This window comes from Camelus bactrianus, chromosome 19, assembly GCF_048773025.1.
Source record: "Camelus bactrianus isolate YW-2024 breed Bactrian camel chromosome 19, ASM4877302v1, whole genome shotgun sequence".
Lineage (NCBI taxonomy): Eukaryota > Metazoa > Chordata > Mammalia > Artiodactyla > Camelidae > Camelus > Camelus bactrianus.
Window position 1 is genome coordinate 17,799,483 of NC_133557.1, and position 17,618 is coordinate 17,817,100.

A 17,618-nucleotide genomic window follows, 5' to 3' on the forward strand; every position below is an offset into this window, starting at 1 on the left:
TGGGGTCAACAAGATCAAAAGGAGGGGCTAGCTGGGGGGTGGGGGCAGGGGTCAGGGCCCTGGACTCTAGCCAACTACCTCTTGGGAAGAAGCTTTTCTCTGCAATGCTCTCCAGGAGCTTTCCTTGGCAGGGCTCAACTTACATCCATGAGTGCCGCATTGATGTAGTTGCTGGATTCTCCATCCACCGAGATGAGGAAGGGCAGGCAGCGGTCCAGAGGCAGGACATCCATGCTCCGATTCTTGTCATGGTTCCGGGGCAGGAGCCCGATGCTGCAGTCCTCGGGCCGGACACGGGGAGTCACGATGTTGAGGGTCTAGGGGGTGCAAAGGCAGATAGGCAGGCACTGCTTACACGGTCGCCCCGAACAGAGGAGGCAACAATGTTCCAACTCAGCCCGACCTCCCTGTCTCCATCCTCCAAGACTGTCCCTCTGGTCCTTTTCCCAGGACTATTCCTCTCCTCTGGTGCTGTTCTATCATCTCTGCTGGCTGCTCCAGGCCCCATGCACCGAGAGCCTCTGCCAGGGGCTGTGGGATGCCACCACAGGGCCAAGGCTGCAGGGGCAGCACACCCTCATGCAGGGCTCAGACACAGGCTCTGACCACCTGCGAATCATTTGAGCTAAGCCCCTCCTCTCAGCCACGCTGCATTAAATGGTGGGCTGCCAAGAGGTCATAAGGTAGGGGATGGGAGTCGAGAATCCCTAATGACTGTTAAATATCACTTGAAATGTCATGGAATAAGGGAAATGATTTTACCAGCATGCCTCTCAGAGAGAAAGCTTTTTGAGAATGGAAGGATGCTTGGATGAGCTGCCCAAGTTGGGTGAGACACCCCCTGGGAGCAAGCTCTATTATGTTTGAAAAATTCCAAGCCTTGTATTCTGCAGAGTTAACTCTTGCAAGTGTGGGGGCCATGCTCTGTTCAACCAGGGGGTCCGTGTTCTCTGGTCTCCCTTCATTCTGTACTTGGTCTCTACTCCGAATCAATGAAGTCTATTTGCTTGAAGGAGCACTAAGGTATTGGCCTGGCTGGAGTATCTGCCCATGAAACCATGGGCCCCTCAAGTCCTGAAGCTTCCTCCTGTCTGTTCTCAGCTCCTGTTGCCTGAGTATGACCCTAGCACTGACCTCAGGACAATGGGCTGGACCCAGGTTTTGCGTGACTCAGTGATTTAAGCCCAGGCCTCCAGACCAAGGCTGCCAGCATTCTGGCCAAACGGGCTCCAAGGTGCAGCTCTGCTCTGCCTGAGCCGTGCCCTAGGCTGATGCTTCTCAGTGATTAAGGTGCATCCAAATCACCTGGAAGGAGTTAAGACTGCATACTCTCCTTCAGTAGGTCCGGGTGGGAGCCAAGATTCTGTGGTTCTAACAAGCTCCCAGGTGAATTTGATGCTGGTGGTCTCGAGGCCCCACTTTGAGGAGTGAGGATCTAGGATACCCTCCAATTATACAGAAATATTGAGAAAACCTGAGTCCCTCCAGGGACAGAGCAGCATGAAATTCAAACTTGTCTCCACCCACACCCAGGTTAGGACTAAGTAAGACCTCAGTTCCAAAACATAATCACAGTGGGAAAAACCAAGTGTCAGCAGTCACTGACCGGCCGTGTATCTATGTTCTGGAGCTCCTTCTGCGGCCGTGCAGAGCTGCCCTCGCGGGAAGCACGCAGACAGTCCGTCCTCGGGAGGAAAACCGCACGCGCGCGCTCAGGGCCGCGGAGCCCGGGATTCGCTCGTACCTGGAACTCGTCTTTGATCTGGCTGGAGTTGGTCTGCGGGTCCAGCCTGCTGATGTTGTAGTAGAGGGAGCGGAACTCGCACACCGGGATGGCTGTGTTGCCGCAGAGACACGCTTCCAAGATGGCATCGTGCACGAACACGTACTGCTCCTGCCAAGCCGGGCGGGGACAGGGTGGGGGTGAGGGCGGCCGGAACTTTGACGGCCACATTTGTGAAGGCTGGGCATGACGGACACTGCCGAATCACTACTTCCCATCCTATAACCTGAAGGGCCAAGTTTCCCTGTTTCTCGGTGATTGAGCTGAGTTTTGTCTCTTGTGTAAGATTCAACAGTAGAGTCACTGATAAAAAGTAGAAACTTCTGGACACGCAGTAGCAGGCGCTCGTGGTGTCCTGCCCAAGGCCCCTCAGCTCTCACCTTTACCTGCTGAATGAAGGCTGCTTACTGCGAACACCTGAGATTCATGCCGAGGGCTTTTTTTTTTTTTTTTTTTTGTCCTAGGGGTTCACTTAGGCTGTGCAGAGGGAGCCAGCAGGGTAGAAGAGTTAACGCCCCACCCCCCCAGGGTGGCGGCACACTTAGGCTGTGCACAGTGGGGGCGGGGGGCAGCAGGGCCGAGGAGTTAACTCCCCGGGAAGGATGCTTCAAGCAATGCCAGATGGAGACTTGGGGGAAAATGCCTAAGTTCCCTCTCAGATGTAAATCCTGGAAGCGCCTTTCCCACACCATCTCGGAGCTCCCCAGCAGGACTGGGCTCCAGTTGTCCACAATGTCAAACTGCTTGTAAAATACTTTAACAGTATTAATTTCCTTCCCTCTACCTCTTCCCCACTCACCGACCAGTGCGTCTTGAACTCACCGCGCAAGGAAACCGTCTTCCCTCAACAACTTGTCCCAGACTCTGATCCTGGAGCATGCGCCCTGGCCTCTGCCACGCCCCCGGCCTCTGCCACGCCCCCGGCCTCCTCAGCTCTCGCACCTGTGGCTCTCCTCCTAGAAAACCAACCCCCTTCTCGACGCCCTCAGTAACTCATTCCCCCGGAAAGCCTCCGAATCCACCAGGCAGAACTTGTTGCTGTTACTTCCAAGCCCTTAACAACCGTTTGTTGAGTGACTATTCTGCAGAACTCGGCCCATCTCTCTATATAAAATGTTTATCCAGAGGCAACATCATGATCTGTTTGAAAGTCTGTCTCTCCCACCAGACAGCAAGGACCACAATGTGTCTAAGGCCGGGCAGCAAGCCTGCCTTCCGCTTGCATGAACCTGGGAACATTTAAAGCAGCCTCTTGGCTTTAGCGGCCTCACCAAGAAGCCTGAAGACTGGTCTGGGGAATTGGCTCAGAGCCCGGAGCAAGGTCCTATGAGGATAGGCCTATAAATGAGGGAATTGCCCGCAGAGCTGGCAGTGACTGGCCATGCCCAAAGCCATGGGCAATTTGTCTTCATAGGGTCGATGAGGGATGCAGCTTTTTATCTGTCCAGCTCTGCTGCCCAGGCACCTCCAGCCTTCCTTAGAACCAGAAGACAGGCTCATTATAGGAATACCAACCATGGCTTCCAGGAGTAAGGGAGGCAGGAAAGTCTTCCTAGAGACAGTGTGGTACAGGGGGAACAACGTGGGCCTTGAGGATCCCATGGACCCAAGTTCTACCACTGTCTGGATATGTGGGACTTTGGGGATACTATTTCAGTTTTTTCATCTGTAAGAAAGGGGTACTACCAGGAGCTACCCCCTATGAGTTGCTGCTACCATAGGATTGTTGTAAGAAGTATAAACAATACCCTGAACACAAAAGACCTGGCATGATGCCTGGCACACAGTAGGTGCTCAATAATAAAGATGAACCCTGCCCATTTCCCTCATGATTTGGGCTCCCCAGCTGTGCAGAGTAGTACATGAGGTATGCCTCTCTCTTGAGTACAGGAGCTGTGTGTTATCACTCCTGGAATCCTCTATGCCTAGCTCAGGAACTCAGTAACTTTACTGATTAAGCTATCTCTGCAGTGACTGAAGCGATGCTTGGCACATAGTAGGCATTCACAGGGAGGGATTGGCATTTATTTAAACAATACCTGAAAGTTGTCATTGAGTCACTTAGATGCCCTCAGAGATGGAGTACCCAGCACCATTCCTCACTGGTGGGAGTCCTTGAACTGGGGGACCTCAGGGTTGGCCGGGGGGGTACCAGCTTCTATGATGCTCTCACCATAGTAAGCCATGTATCCATCCCCTCCCATTTCTCCTACACCCAGGTCTCTTTCTGTAGGATGCCTCCACCCATGGGTCCTTGTGTTCAACCATGCTTCTCCTTGGCCGGGGCTGCAGGTGTCCAGTCAGCTCATACCCCAGGACTCACCTCTGTCTGCACCAGGTTGACCCTCTGGGCCCGGAGCTCACGTACACAGTTGAAGATGTCCACTACCCCTTCGTTCTCGGCCATGTCGAGCATGGTGTCAATGGCAATGAAGCAGCCAGTCCTCCCAGCTCCAGCACTGGAAGAGAGGGCAGTGGTCTGTGTTAAGGACCTGGGGGTGGGACCAGCCCTGGGCAGGCCCCTCCCATTCAGCCCAGTCCCTGAGGACCCTGCACAGAGGGAGTCAGTATGCTGCAGAGGTCAGACAGAATAGTATAAATCCTAGTGCTGCTGGGAGATCCTGATCAAATGACTGAACTCAGAGCCTCAGTTCTCCCTTCTGTAAAATGGGAGAGCAATGTTTGCCATTCGGGGCTATTTTATCAAGACCGGCTTATTTTTGTTGAACTCATTTAGTGAACACTTATTTAGCAGTGCCAAAGTGCCGGACCTTGTTCTAAGTGTTTTCCCAATGTTACCTATTAATTTTCTCATGAGGTTGTCAGGAAATTGCTCTCCTCATTACACGGGTAAGAAAACTGAGGCACAGAGTGCTTACCTTGCCCAAGGTCAGCTGGCAAGTGCTGGAGCTGGGACTGTGACCCAGGCTGTCTGGCTCAAGTCTGTGCTCTGACACCTTCTCTCTTAGTAACAGTCACAGCACATAATGCATGCTCGGACAATATGTATGCATGCAATTTCCTCATCTGATGGAAAACGGTAATCCATCCATATAGTTCCAGGCATGGTGCCCGGCACACTGGAAATGCCTAATAAACATGTTTTCCCCACCCTGACTTCCCTCCCTCCGTCTCTCCCTCTCTTTTGTCTTCTTCAGCAAATGGGTTGATGGATGGAAGAAGGAGAGATGAGAGAGATCAGAGAAGAGGTGAGTGAGAGGGAAGAAATCACATCCTCTGAGCTGTTCCCAGGCAGAGAGTGAGTCCCGAGTGCCACATCCGAAGCCTTGGGTTTGGTACCATGTGCACCTACTTTTCCAGGCTCATGAGGCAACAGCATCCCTAAACTAGAGCAGCCGACAGTCCTGAGACCCCCGGTCCATATCAAGTCTCCTGAAACCCTCGATTCTGCTCATCAGTGGCTTCCTTTAGGAAAACATCAGGCCAAGTACAAATAGCAAAGAACTCAATGAGACCCCATGGGCCGTGGCCAGGCTTTCCCAGATCAAAATCAACTGGGTTCAAAAATGGTAGCACTGAACCAGAGACAAACAGGGCATTTGCCTTAAAATGCATGCAGTTTTGGGAGTGAAGGCCAGACTGTCAAGGAGGCCTGCCTCAGCTGCATTGTCACATCTCATTTCCCTCAAGGAAACAACTGTCTTTGTCTGAAAACATGGAAATGAAAGGAATCTCAAAGAGGAAGAGTGCTGGAACAGGAAGGAAAGCATCACTCCAAGGAGGACAGGCTGGTGGGACCATCACCCACTAGGATCTGGAAAGTCAATCCATGGAGCTCCATCCTCCATGATCTGGAAAATAAACCTATGGGAAACAGAGTCTTTGTTCTTGGTAAAATTTCATGGTTTGAATTAAGCCTGCCTTGTATTTGCCCCAGAACACATTCCTAATCAAGGCCCCCCCATAGATGGGACTCAGCAGGCTGGGACTCGGGGTCTAGGAAGGAAACCAAAGAGCCACTCATGCATGTCTTCTCCAGAGTCTCATCCTCGACCAGTTTTAGGAGAAAGAACCAGCCTAACTTCATTTTGAATCTTGGATCCACCACCAGTGAACAAGCTGCCTGGTGTCCGTGAGCCTGTTTTCTCACACATGTAACACTCCCCCTACAGGGTTTTTGGGAGGAATGATCTGTTTATTTCAGCCTCACATAGCAATTAAGCACATGCTACTTGGAGTCAGACCCCTCGGATCAAATCCTGGCTCTACCACTTACTGGCTGTGTGACTCAATCTCTTCGGGTTTCACTAAATGAGGCTGATAATAATAGCGTTAATAGCACAATACGTGTAAATTGCATGAAATTATGTTGAAAAAGCATAATGCATGTAAATTATTTAGCCCTGGCTACATAGCCATTTCTCAATAAATAGTTGCTACTTATATTCACCAAATACTTACTGGGCACCTATTACTCACTGGATGCTGGGATCGGGGGTGGGGATGTGAAGATGAGGAAGACGAAGAGGTACTCAGGAGTAGGTACCTCTCTGCTTAGTGTGATCCGGTGTCCGTTCGGAGACACAGCTGTAGGGACATCATGCAGGGAGGGCCTGATAAATGCTTATCATTGTCCCCCTTTCTCCCTTACCCCTACTCTGGCTGCTCCTCAGGTATGGGACTTGTCCTTGCACTGTCATGAGATGTAAAGCAGACTATATGCCAAACACTTAAGAGAGCCCAGAGGGTGATCAGTATTACCTCCTAATCGTCAGTGGCCTCATCTGTGAAGTGAGGTTTCTAATTCACATGTCACTGTTGAGGGGAGGGTCAGTCGACGCTGTGTGAGAAAGGTGTGTAGGGTGTCTCTCCCTGACTTGGCTCAAGACCTTGACTGACATGGACACTACCAGGAAAGTTAAGAGCAAGCAGGGTCTGAAAAGACGGGCTGTGCCCAAGGTCACATTGAAAAAGAGAGGTGCTGGGAGGGAGGGAGCACACATGCTCGCTGGCCTTCAGGTCTGAACATCCGCCCTCCTGCAATTCCTAATGCCCTTGACACGATACTTCATCTCCATTCAGGAGGAGTCAAAGACGTGCCAGTCATTCCCAATGTGACTTTCTGGGTCAGAGCTGAAAATACCCCTCCTCCATAATAAGGTAAAACCTGACACTGTCCATTTATTCTCTACGAAGGACCCTGCGGGGCAGCAGTTGATTTTTAAAATAATAGAACTGAAGGAAAGCACAGTCCCACTGGGGCGCCCTGCCACCAGGCCAAGGAGCTGGGGGCGAGCGTCTGGAGAAAATCACGTTAATGTGCTGGCTCTGCCGTTTCACACCTGTGTGATCCGAGCAAAGTGTCTATCTACCTTCTCGGCACCTCGGTTTTCTCATCCGTAAAACGGGAATGATAGAAACAGCCACCTAGCAAGGCTGGGGGAGAAGTAAAGGAAATAACGTGGGTGAGGTGTACGTGTAGCTGATGCTGTTAGCGCCAGGCTCACATCCTCGGGGACGTGACCATTTCAGGGCAGCAGTTATAATAATGACTGCTACAGCTACTGTTACTGTTGTTGTTGGACCTCAGGACCTGGGTCCCATCAGAAAGGGGAGGCACAGCGGAGACAGGCAGGCAGCACTTAAGGCAAAGAACAAAGGCCGCTGGGCAAGAGCACCGAGAGAGCAGAGCTGCAGGGCCGTCCTGCTTGGGGTGGGGGGCCTTGTGCTTACCTGCAGTGGACCACTATGGGCCCGGCTTCTGGAGGATTGAGGAACTTGACCTGGCGGACGAAGCCCAGGAGGCCGGTGGCATAGCAGGGGACGCCGTGGTCGGGCCAGCTGGTGAAGTGGAAGAGGCGGAGCTCCCGGATCTCGTGGTAGCCTTTCTGAGGAGAGAACGCGCCTCTGTTCCTCCAGCTGCTGCCCACTCCGACACCCTGCCCGGCACCCATGGGAGCCACGGCTACTGCACTGAGGGACCAGCCTCCCTGCTGTCAAGGAGGACAAGACCCTCAAAGGCTTAACAGGTGTTACTGAGCAGAGTGATTCCGTGATCTGTTACATCTGGGAACTTCAGAAGTAAATAAAGTGAAAGCAACTACTTTAACTGCAGGACTTCTCAGAGCCTTTACTATGCTAATATGCATGCAGAATTCCCAAGGGGGCTTATAACACACACACACACACACACACACACACACACACACACACACACACACACACACACACACACACACACTATTTGCCCGGGGGACCCTCTTTTGACAAGTATCTCATGGGACTTATATTTAGCAGAACAGATTCAGAAAACTGTTGGCCTTCAACTCCAAGTTCAAGTTGTTCCCGGTGGAAAATGAGGCCCTTTCAGTGACTGAGGTCTGGTGTGTCCTTCAATTTTCCAGTCTTGTCCAAGATAGTCTCCATGACTTTCAAATTTAAAAAAAAAAGGCAGACTTTTTATTAATTAGATCCTTATTTAGAATTACAAGATATGAAACAAAAGCAGAGCTCCCCTGGTCAGGGTGGTGGGGCCTGGAGTGTTTCCCCTCCTCTCCCCCACCATTCACACAGACACGCTCCAGGCCAAATGGGGGTTCTTGACTATTCATAGTCAGGTTACACCTCTGAGCCTTTGCTTATGCAGTGCCCCCTGCCTCCTACTTACTTTTCTTTGCTTATCAATCTCCTATAGATTTTCAGAGGCATTAATTAGGAAGAGTGTTTGATTGCTCATTCTTTCAGTTAAACAGTATTCACCAAGGTTTATCTGTGCCCAGCCTTGTGTTAGGCACTAGGAAGGTGGAAATAAAAGCCATAGCCCTTCTTCCTGGAACAGCTCATTAGGGAGAGGAGAAATCAGAGAAGGCTTCCTGAAGGAGGTGATGCCTGACCAGAGTCTTGAAACATATGAATAGTGAGTGAAAAGGGTAGGTAACATTTATTAAGCATCGATTATGTGCCTGTCACTCTTCTAAACACTTTAATGTACTAATTCATTTAGTCCGCATACCAATCCTCATATCATCATTTCCATTTTATAGATGAAGAAATGAAGGCTACGCAAGTGTAATATGCCCACAGTCACACGAGTAAATTGTAAAGTTCCAATCTAAAGCCTGGCTGTCTGGCTCCTCAGTCTGTCATCCTAATCGTTATGATACACTGATGCCTGAGTATCACCCAGTAGAAGAGATGGAGGAATTCCTAGGCAGAAAGGCAGCTCAGGCAAGGGCATGGGGGCAGGACTCAGCATAGTACAGGAACAGAATCACAAACAGCCCAGAGCAACCCCAGAGGAGAGTGGAAGACATGCGATGATGGACAGCGGGACTGGCGGGGTGGGAGGCAGGGCAGGGGCTGGATCCTGGAAGACACTTTAAGGCTGTTGAACTTTATCCCAGAGGCATTGGGGAGCTATAGGGAGGCTGCCCAGACGGTGGCACAGAAGGGGAAGTGCACCACCAGATGGGCATCTGGGGAGCAGGATGCCAGCTGCTACGTGGAGTAAGGATTTGGGTGGGAGTGTTGGGGGCTGTGTCGAGGGCACTGTTTGGTGCCCACTCGGATCCCCTTTCCTGGGCAGTGCACCCATCACCAGCTTTCCTGATCTTGGCTGTGCACAGCTCCCAGTCACTCCTTGTTCAGAGAACTGCTCTTTGCTGAACAGGAACCACCCCCTCTTGGGGGTGGGGGGTGGGCAACTGGCATTCAGTGACCAACTGACTTTGTCACTTTGCCCAGGACTGAGAGGTTTCTCCAGACACGAGATTTTCAGTGCGAAAACCAGGGGGATCCTGGGTAGACCAGGATGGTGGGTTACCCTAGAGGATAAGCCAAAGACCCTTTTGCCCTGCCCCTTCCCCCTCCCTGTCCTGCTTCCCTCCCTCTCTTACAAGTTTCTCCCAGAGCACTCCCTCAGTACACCACGTGCACCTGAATCCTTGTCTCAGGCTCTGCTTCTAAGGAACCAGGCCCAAGACCACAGCTATGTACATGCTGTTGTCCTCTGTGTAGCGGAGGGGTGCCCTCCTTCCTGGCTCTTCACCTTGTGTCTGCAGAGGTAGGCCTTTAGGAGCTTGGGGGTTGGAAAGGGAGTGGCTGGGAGCAGTGTGTCCTGGCACCACTATGCACGCAGGGACAGCACAGTGCATGTGCCTGCTTTGGCACGAGGATTTGTCAGCACCCAAGGGCACAGTTCTCAAAGCACTGATGTCCCCGGTGCTTTTGCATCCTCAGGCCTGTAGCCACTTGGTTCATGAATGACTTGGCTTTTAGAAAGTGGCAATTATCATTTTGACAACCAAAATTTCTCTGGATGCTGGTAAAATGTCCCCTGTGGGATGGAATCACCCCCAGCTGAGAACCACAGGCCTAGGACATGTTAAGATCTTTCTCTTTCAGACTCTGCATGTTTCTTTCCCCCTGCCTGGGATAGTATTCCTCCTGCTCTTCCCTTGGCTGGTTCTTTCTCATCCTTCACTGCTCAAATGCCTCCTCCTCCAGGAGGCCCTCTCTGACCACCCCGTCCACCTGTGGATTTCCGTGTCCACCCTTGGCATGTTTCCTCTGGGCCTTACATCACCGTATGTCATTATTCTATCTATTTGGTGAGTTCTGTTTGTCCCTTCTGCTAGAAGTGGGGTCCTGTAGAGCAAGATCCGTGTCTAAATTGATTGCTGATATGTCCCCAGTGCCCAGTGCAGGGAGGGTCCGGAGCAGCCCCTCGGTCACCGTGTGTCCTGAGTGAACAAACAAGCTGGCCTGCCTGGAGGACAGGCTGTCCAGCCGAGGGGGAGCTCACCTTCTGGACCGTGAAGGTGCGGATGACGTATTCTGCCAGGGGCTCTGTCTCAATCAAGGTGACTTTAATGTCCCCATAGACCTCTGTGTCGTCCGGCCAGTATCGCACACACTTCACCTGTGGGAAAGGACAGGGACAGTACGAGTGGGCGGGTGGCTGGATGTGAGTGGCCGTCTCTTCGGGTCTTCCTGTTCAAATAAGCTCAAGGGCCACCTGGGTGGAATTTTGGTCAAGGGGGTTCTCAGCTGGCCAGGGGTGGACAAAACACAGGGACGGGCTTACTCCCGGAGGAACTGGAGCCGTGGGGAGTGCTGGTGGCAGGTACCTTCTTTGGCAGAGCTCCTTGTACCTTTCAAATCCATTACCGTGCTATGTGATCAAATAGATCTGGGTGAGATAGGCAGGTGGTGGTATCCCCATCGCACAGTTGAACATAATACTCGAGTCTGGAGGTTTGGTGACTTGCCCAAGGTCACGTGGCCAGTTTTCTCCCTTTGGCTGAGTCCTCTTTCTGTGATGTTGGGCTGGGGCAGCTGAGTGGTATCAGCGGAGCAGAGATGAGAGTAAAGAGGGGCAAATAGGAAGTGGAAGCAGAAGTGGCCGGGAGGAGGGCATTAACATTACGAGGTGGGACTTGTGGGCTGGAAGGAGGAAGACTCCTCATTGGGAAAAGGATGGAAGGTGCTGGGCTCAAAGGGAAGACTTTGCAACTGCTCTCTGCCCGGGGGGTGGGTGCAGACACCATGAACAAGCCACTCCCACATTTGGCTCCGAGTCACATGCCAACGCAGGAGGAAAAAGAGATCATTGTTTTCCCCTTAAAAGAACAAAAGCATTACCATTCCGGGGGACGCCGCACGGCCTAGAGTGGCATTTCCCACAGTGTGTCCCGCTGGGTGCTAATAGGTGTTAGGTAAAAAAAAAAACAAGAAACAAAAAACAAAAAAAAAAACAAGAAACAAAAACAAAAAAGGTTTTGTGGTCAAATGAGTTTGGGAAATGCTGGATTAAACAAAGCTAAATAGCCGCTTTGCTGCAGGGCTACTCAGCTCGTTTAATGGGCTAGTACCGCTGAAGTGGTTTCCGACTCTCCCAAAGGGGCAAAGAGCGCACAGCGTTTCCCAAACGTATTTAACCGTGGAACCCTCTTCTCACTAAGCATCCTGCAGACTAGCATCCCATGGAACCCACTTAGGGAAATGCTGGTTTAGTGCAACAGGTTTTGGAGGCAAATGGATGCATTGCTTCGCTCTAACACTCTTAGCTGTAGCTTCCAGAAGGTGCTGAAACCTCTCTGAGCCTCAGCTTCCTATTAATGATGAGAGCCATCGCTTATAACTGCTCACACTGTCTGGCCCTGTTCGCTCAGTGTTCTATAATATTTTACATGGATTATTTTAATGACTTATCACCATAACCTGATGAAGTAGATAGTATTATTAGCCCCATTTTACAGATGAGGAATCAGAAGCACAAGAAGGCTAAGAAAATTGCCCAAGGTCAACTGTTAGTAAGGAATGGCGCCAGGGCGCAAAGCCAGGCCATGTGAGTAATTACCCGGAACATGGCCTCGTACAATTGCTGTGATATAAAGTGAAGTGTCTGGCACAGTGCTTGGCTCCTAGCAGGAGTTCCATTAAAAGACTGCTCTTCTGTCCCCTCCCCAAATCCAAACTAGATTCATGGGATTCTGTCTCCCACCCATCAAGGGATTCTGTCTCCAACGTGAGATATGTTACACAACAGGCTGGGATTTGCCTCTGAATTCTTAAACCCTGGGCTGGACCTTTTGTCCACAGTGGCTGCTCCCTGGGTCCGAGTCCCTGAGGAGTAGTCTTGAGTGGACGGATCATGAGCACTGGAATCACGAGTCAAAAGTCTCAGGTCATGGCCAGGTTCTGGCTGGGGGACTTCTGGGTAGCTACTCCACCCCTTTGAGTCTGTCTCCTCATCTGCAAAACTGGGGAATCGACTAAATAGGAGTGGACTCAAGGATAAAGTATCTTCAAGACCTAAATTCCTATTAGGCTATGACATGGCCATAGCCCTTTGCTGAATTATGACTGACAGCCCAGATTCTCCCTCTTCCAGTTGCCTGGGAGGCCAGGACTCTCTATTTTAATGGGTTATCTGGTTCTTGCCAAAACAAAAACTTACCTGCCCACCCTGTGCTTAGCTCATGAGACAAGTTAGAGAGGCCCTCTCGATTCTAGTGTCTGTGCGCCCTGCCTTTCAACCTAGAAGCCCACCCATCCATATGCCAGTGTACCAAGGAGGCAAGAGCAAGCTGGGAAGAGCAGTCCTCTTTCTAAGCCCTGGGAGTAGCTAAGGACCACAGAGGAGTGCGTCAAGATAGAGCAGAGTGAGAGACCAATGTCTGAACTGTGAAGAACATCAAGGTTTAGAGGTCAGGGAGCAAAGGGTCAGATGCTGCTGGGAGGTCGAGTACAATGAGAAGAGAGAAATGGCTGTTGGATTTGTCAACATGAAGGATGCTGGGGATACTGACGGTACCACTGTCGGTGGGATGGAGGGAGGAGCTACGTTGGGTGGAAGAAAACAAGAGGGAGGACACAGGGCCCGCGTGTGTCTTCAGAGTCTGGCAGAAAAGCAAGGACAAGAGGATCCCTTTTGTTTGCCTGCTTTCTGTTTCTTAGGGAGAAGGCACTCAGGCTGTTTGCTGAGGGAAATAATCTAGCAATGAGGAAGAGAGTGACTTTCCAAGTGAGAAGGGGAGAATGAGAAGTTCTTGGACTCTGTCTGTGATTCAAGGCACTAGGAGTGCCTTTGAAAGGACAGGAGTCACTTCTATTATATTAGGATGAGCCATAAGAAACAGTCAATATTCTACCTTTTAAGGTCAACAGAAACAGCCCTTTTTTGATGGTTCAGTCTGGTAACAGAGGGGAGGAATGAGAAGATGGTTGTAGATACAAGTAGAATGCAGCTTTGTGGTGTGAGGATGAGAGTGTTCACGTCTGATGGCTGTAATTTCCTCCGAGCATGTGAGATGACGTCATCAACGGAGGGCGAGGGTGGAGGAAGGGGAGTGTGAAACAGGAGTGAGGACTCCTCCCTCGGAGGCTGCTGTGAGGGTGAAATGTGGAACAGGAGCCACTTGGAAACAGAGAGATACCGGGGAGTGCAATGCCAGCATCCTCTGTCCAGGTAGCCACAGGAGGGGCTTACCCTGCCCACTTCCACGAGGTTTGTGACCATGACGATGCTGGCTGAGTTCTCCTGCCAGATCATTCTCCAGAAGTCCTTTACAGTCTCCTGCATTGGACCTGCCAACAGAGACGGTGACAGGGTCAAAGACTGCAACTGCAAGAAAGTGAGACTTGTTTCTCTCCACTGATCGGCTCTAGATGGGTGAGCAAGAGTGAGGTCAGCAATCCTTGATGGGATCCTAGCTGAGACTGGGCCAGGGGCGTGTGAGGTCAGAGTGTGCAAGAGAAAAGCCACACCCCAGTGCAGGGTCCGCAGCACCCACTGGAAATGCTCGCAGCTTCCTCTCTTCTTCCCCTTGCTCAGACCCCTTCCTCCAGCCCCGCCTTCCCACTGACACATCACTTGGTATTAGGGGTTAATAATACAGCTTCAGGGAGTTTCCAAAAATTGGGCTCCAGAACCTCAATGAGAAAGAGGAAGGAAATTGGGGTGAGGGAGTAGGAGGGCAGAGGAGCTGCCAGGGGCCAGATGTGGAGACCATAAACAGAAGATGCCCAGTTTTGAGCTTGACAAATGCATTTGTCTGGAGCCCGGACAGAAAGGAGAAAAAAAATAGACAAGAAATGGGAGATAGGATCTGAGAGTCCAAAGCAATTTCCTTAGAAATTTCTCTTTCAATATCCAGGGCCTTCATCATTTTAAAAATTATAAGAGTAATATGTGTATTTGATATAAAATTTTGAATGCCATTTTTCTGTGTGTGTGTGTATATATGCATATATGTATTTATTTACTGTAATAAGCATTTTATATATATATATTATATGTATTTTCCCATGCTCTTAAAATTTCTTACCAACCATGACATTTTTTCATAGCTGCATAATTTTTCATAATGTGGAAATATCACACTGTAACCAATCTACCAATTGTTCGGGCATTTAAGACTTTTCACCTTTTTCCTATTATAGATAACACTGTACAGAATATCTTTATATACGTTACTATCCATATACATAATTATCCACAGGATTTCCTCCCAGAACCGTTTGAGAGGTACAGTCATTTTTAAGCCTTCTGATAACATCCTGGTAAGTGGCTTTCCAGGATAGCTGGCTGCCTCTCTCTCCTGGGCACACACCCACTGAGGAGATCAGGTAACACCAGCTCCGCTTCTGGATGGTGGACACTGATGGCACAAGCCTGAGGCTGATGCTTTGGGTCTGCCCCTCTGGGCCATCTCTCCTGATCATCTCCTGGTGACACCTCCTTCCTCTCTCACTCACTTAACACCCCCCCCCATCACTGACCTTGTCACCACCTTCCTTCCCAAACAAACAAATGAACAGTCTCTAGCCCCCTGCAGGCTCTCCAGCCCTGCTCCTATGTAACCTCTTTGCCAGCAGAAGCTCATTCCTCTCCTCCAGTGCAAGGCAAGGGCCCTCTGGAGGAAGAGGAGGGCACTTACCTTGAGTTGCGATGTAGTGCCTAGGTCGATGGTACCCCTGGGTAACAGGAGAAAAGCACAGTGAGGGGCCTCCAGTCTGAGTTTTCAAAAAGCACAATATGAATAAGTATCCTTCTCAAGGCGTGGCTTCCTCATAAGCAAAATGAGACTAGCTTTAGACATTTCCCAGAAAAGTGGCAAGATTAAGTAAGATACTGCAGGTAAAACGCTTCGTCAACCAGTAAGTGATAGCAGTTACTGAGTGTCTTGGGAGGGGCCCAGACAGGCTTGCTTTGGAGCCCTGGAATGTGAGCCCAAACTGGCTGGGCATCAGTTGTGCCCATGCACCCAGAAAGAGATGGAGAAGGGATTTTCAGGTTTCTTTGGGACATCAGCCACCACCAAGTCTTCCCGGAGCCACGATTACAGGCAGCGCATTGTTCAAAGCCCGGTAGGACGCCCGAGAGTAGAAAACAATTGCACTGTTGGCTCCTTGCATGAGTAACAATCAGAGGAAGAAAACTGGGAAGGAAGCCACACTGACTGAGCTTGGAACTGAAGTCCCGTTCCCTGGGGAGGACCCCATGTAGGTGTGACCTGGAGACGGACAAAGCCACTTTCTGATTTCCCTGTGCATTTCAGAGTCCTCGATAGGCCCTGCTGGTGCCCCATAACCCTCACCACTGGGGAAAGGTTGAAGGTGACCCTTTCTTTTGCCTTTGGGTGGTAGACACCGAGGGCCCCCTATCTTGTTACAGAGAGGAAGTGTACCATATTGGGTAGAAGTGTACCTTTTGGAGACTGGTCTCCATTTAGCACGTTAACACTGAACACAATTAGTTTTTACTGAACAACTCCGTGAGTAAACGAATGAATGAATGGATACATTTAAAAAATACAGATGCCAATTATGGAGCCTGTTGGTGGAGTTTGTTGATGGTCCTGAGATCGACTCTCTTTTAGAGTTAACAATCTCAGAAGAAAACAAGCCCAAAAGTTTGATGAACACCTATGTTTGTCTTAAACGATGATGAGTCTTTCCATTCTGTCGAGGTGGCTAAGCTGCCTCAAGGTCCTCTTCTTCGGGAAATAAACCAGAATGGCCATCTGTGTGGATTACGGAGAAACAGATGTGGTATCTCTGAAGTTCTAGGTCTCCTCTCTACTCAAAGATGCGTTTCTGAGTCTCCTGGGCATTTCTTAGTCTTCCACCTGCTCCGTAACTGTTTAGAAGGTGCTTTCTAATTACTGGGCATATTCTAGGGGTTCCTGGGTTGATTGTCAGTGCCAGCCCAAGGCCAGTGTCATGGCTAGCATGGTTGGATCAACCGCCGGGAATCAACAGCCCCACCTAAACTCTGCGAGTGGTCCTGTCTTCCTAGTGAGGTTGTCAGCTTCTTGAGGACAAACAACTGCCTCCTAAGTTTTAAAAAAACTTTCTGTGGAGCCTAGCACAGTGTGAAACTCAGACCGAATGCCCAATAAACAAGCCGTTGAGAGACCAACTAGAAAGGCAGCAGAGCATGGTGGCTATGTGCGTGGACTTTGGACTTAACTGCCTGGGTGTGAATTCTGGCTTTGTCCCTTGTAGGCTGTGTGGTCCAACAGGGCAGGGCTGTAACAGGCTTGCTCATGGCTGTGTCCCTAGCACGGAGGAGTCGGCCTGGGCCATCAGCCTTGATGAATGCATACCGAATGAGTGCATGCGTGCTGCGTGGCATTCGAGGACAGGGACCCTCTCTGGCCTCCAAGAACCCATACAGTCCCTGAAGAGAAAACATTCTAAATGCAAGACTCTTCAGCAATGGAGATAAAAGGAAATGTACTGCTCAACTGGGGCTCCTCTGGGGATTTGCCAGGAGCTGGTACAGAAAACTTCCTAACCTTAAAAGAACTTTGAGTTCATTTAAGTCCCACCTACACAGCACGCGGATCGACTGCAAACCAGCACTGGGCCTGCCTCCATCTGTCTGTGAGCAATGGGAAAGAAGTTTGCATCCAAAACGCATTTATCTCATTCTGCACTCATGCATCTGTTACTTACTGGGGACCCAGATACGATATTTATTTCCAGACTGGTAATTTATAACAGATTCAAGTGGCCAATACATTCTCGGGTGTGCAAACAAACCTGCCAGCGGGATGGTTCACACGGCACAGAACCAGGGCCTCTGGAGGCGTAGACAGGGCTGGCCCCATCCAGCTCATTATCCAAATGGAGTCGTTTTAATGGATCGTCACAATCCAACTATGGAAAAATGATTCTAGTGCGGGCAGGTGGCCCTTTGGAGTGCCGGGTGGGAACCTGGGCACAGAGGTGAGCCATGGACAGCTACCTAGGCTGCGACTTGCCAGGAATCCGCACAGAGACCCCAGGAGTTTTGCCCTTGCTGGAGTATATAGTAGGTTCACCCTGATGTGATTCCCCTGTCCTCCAAACTGCATGGATAACA

At 50.5% G+C, this 17,618-nt stretch overlaps 1 protein-coding gene across 10 annotated transcripts in view; it reads right to left on the minus strand.

Moving 5' to 3' along the window:
* PTPRT (protein tyrosine phosphatase receptor type T) overlaps positions 1-17,618 on the minus strand; it is a 944,743-nt gene that overhangs the window by 36,460 nt on the left and 890,665 nt on the right. For 7 of the 10 annotated variants that reach the window (XR_012500633.1, XR_012500634.1, XR_012500631.1 and 4 more), the window contains 8 exons: positions 15,187-15,223; positions 13,737-13,834; positions 11,387-11,446; positions 10,548-10,664; positions 7,478-7,632; positions 4,107-4,242; positions 1,745-1,894; positions 144-317 (listed from right to left, as the gene is read on the minus strand). Coding sequence is in view for 5 of the 10 variants with exons in the window: in XM_074347295.1 (XP_074203396.1) it covers positions 144-317; positions 1,745-1,894; positions 4,107-4,242; positions 7,478-7,632; positions 10,548-10,664; positions 11,387-11,446; positions 13,737-13,834; positions 15,187-15,223 (927 nt within the window). In the remaining 5 variants the exon portion in view is untranslated. The remainder of the gene's footprint in view (positions 1-143; positions 318-1,744; positions 1,895-4,106; positions 4,243-7,477; positions 7,633-10,547; positions 10,665-11,386; positions 11,447-13,736; positions 13,835-15,186; positions 15,224-17,618) is intronic. The other 3 variants (XR_012500632.1, XM_074347294.1, XM_074347293.1) reach the window with 1 other exon arrangement.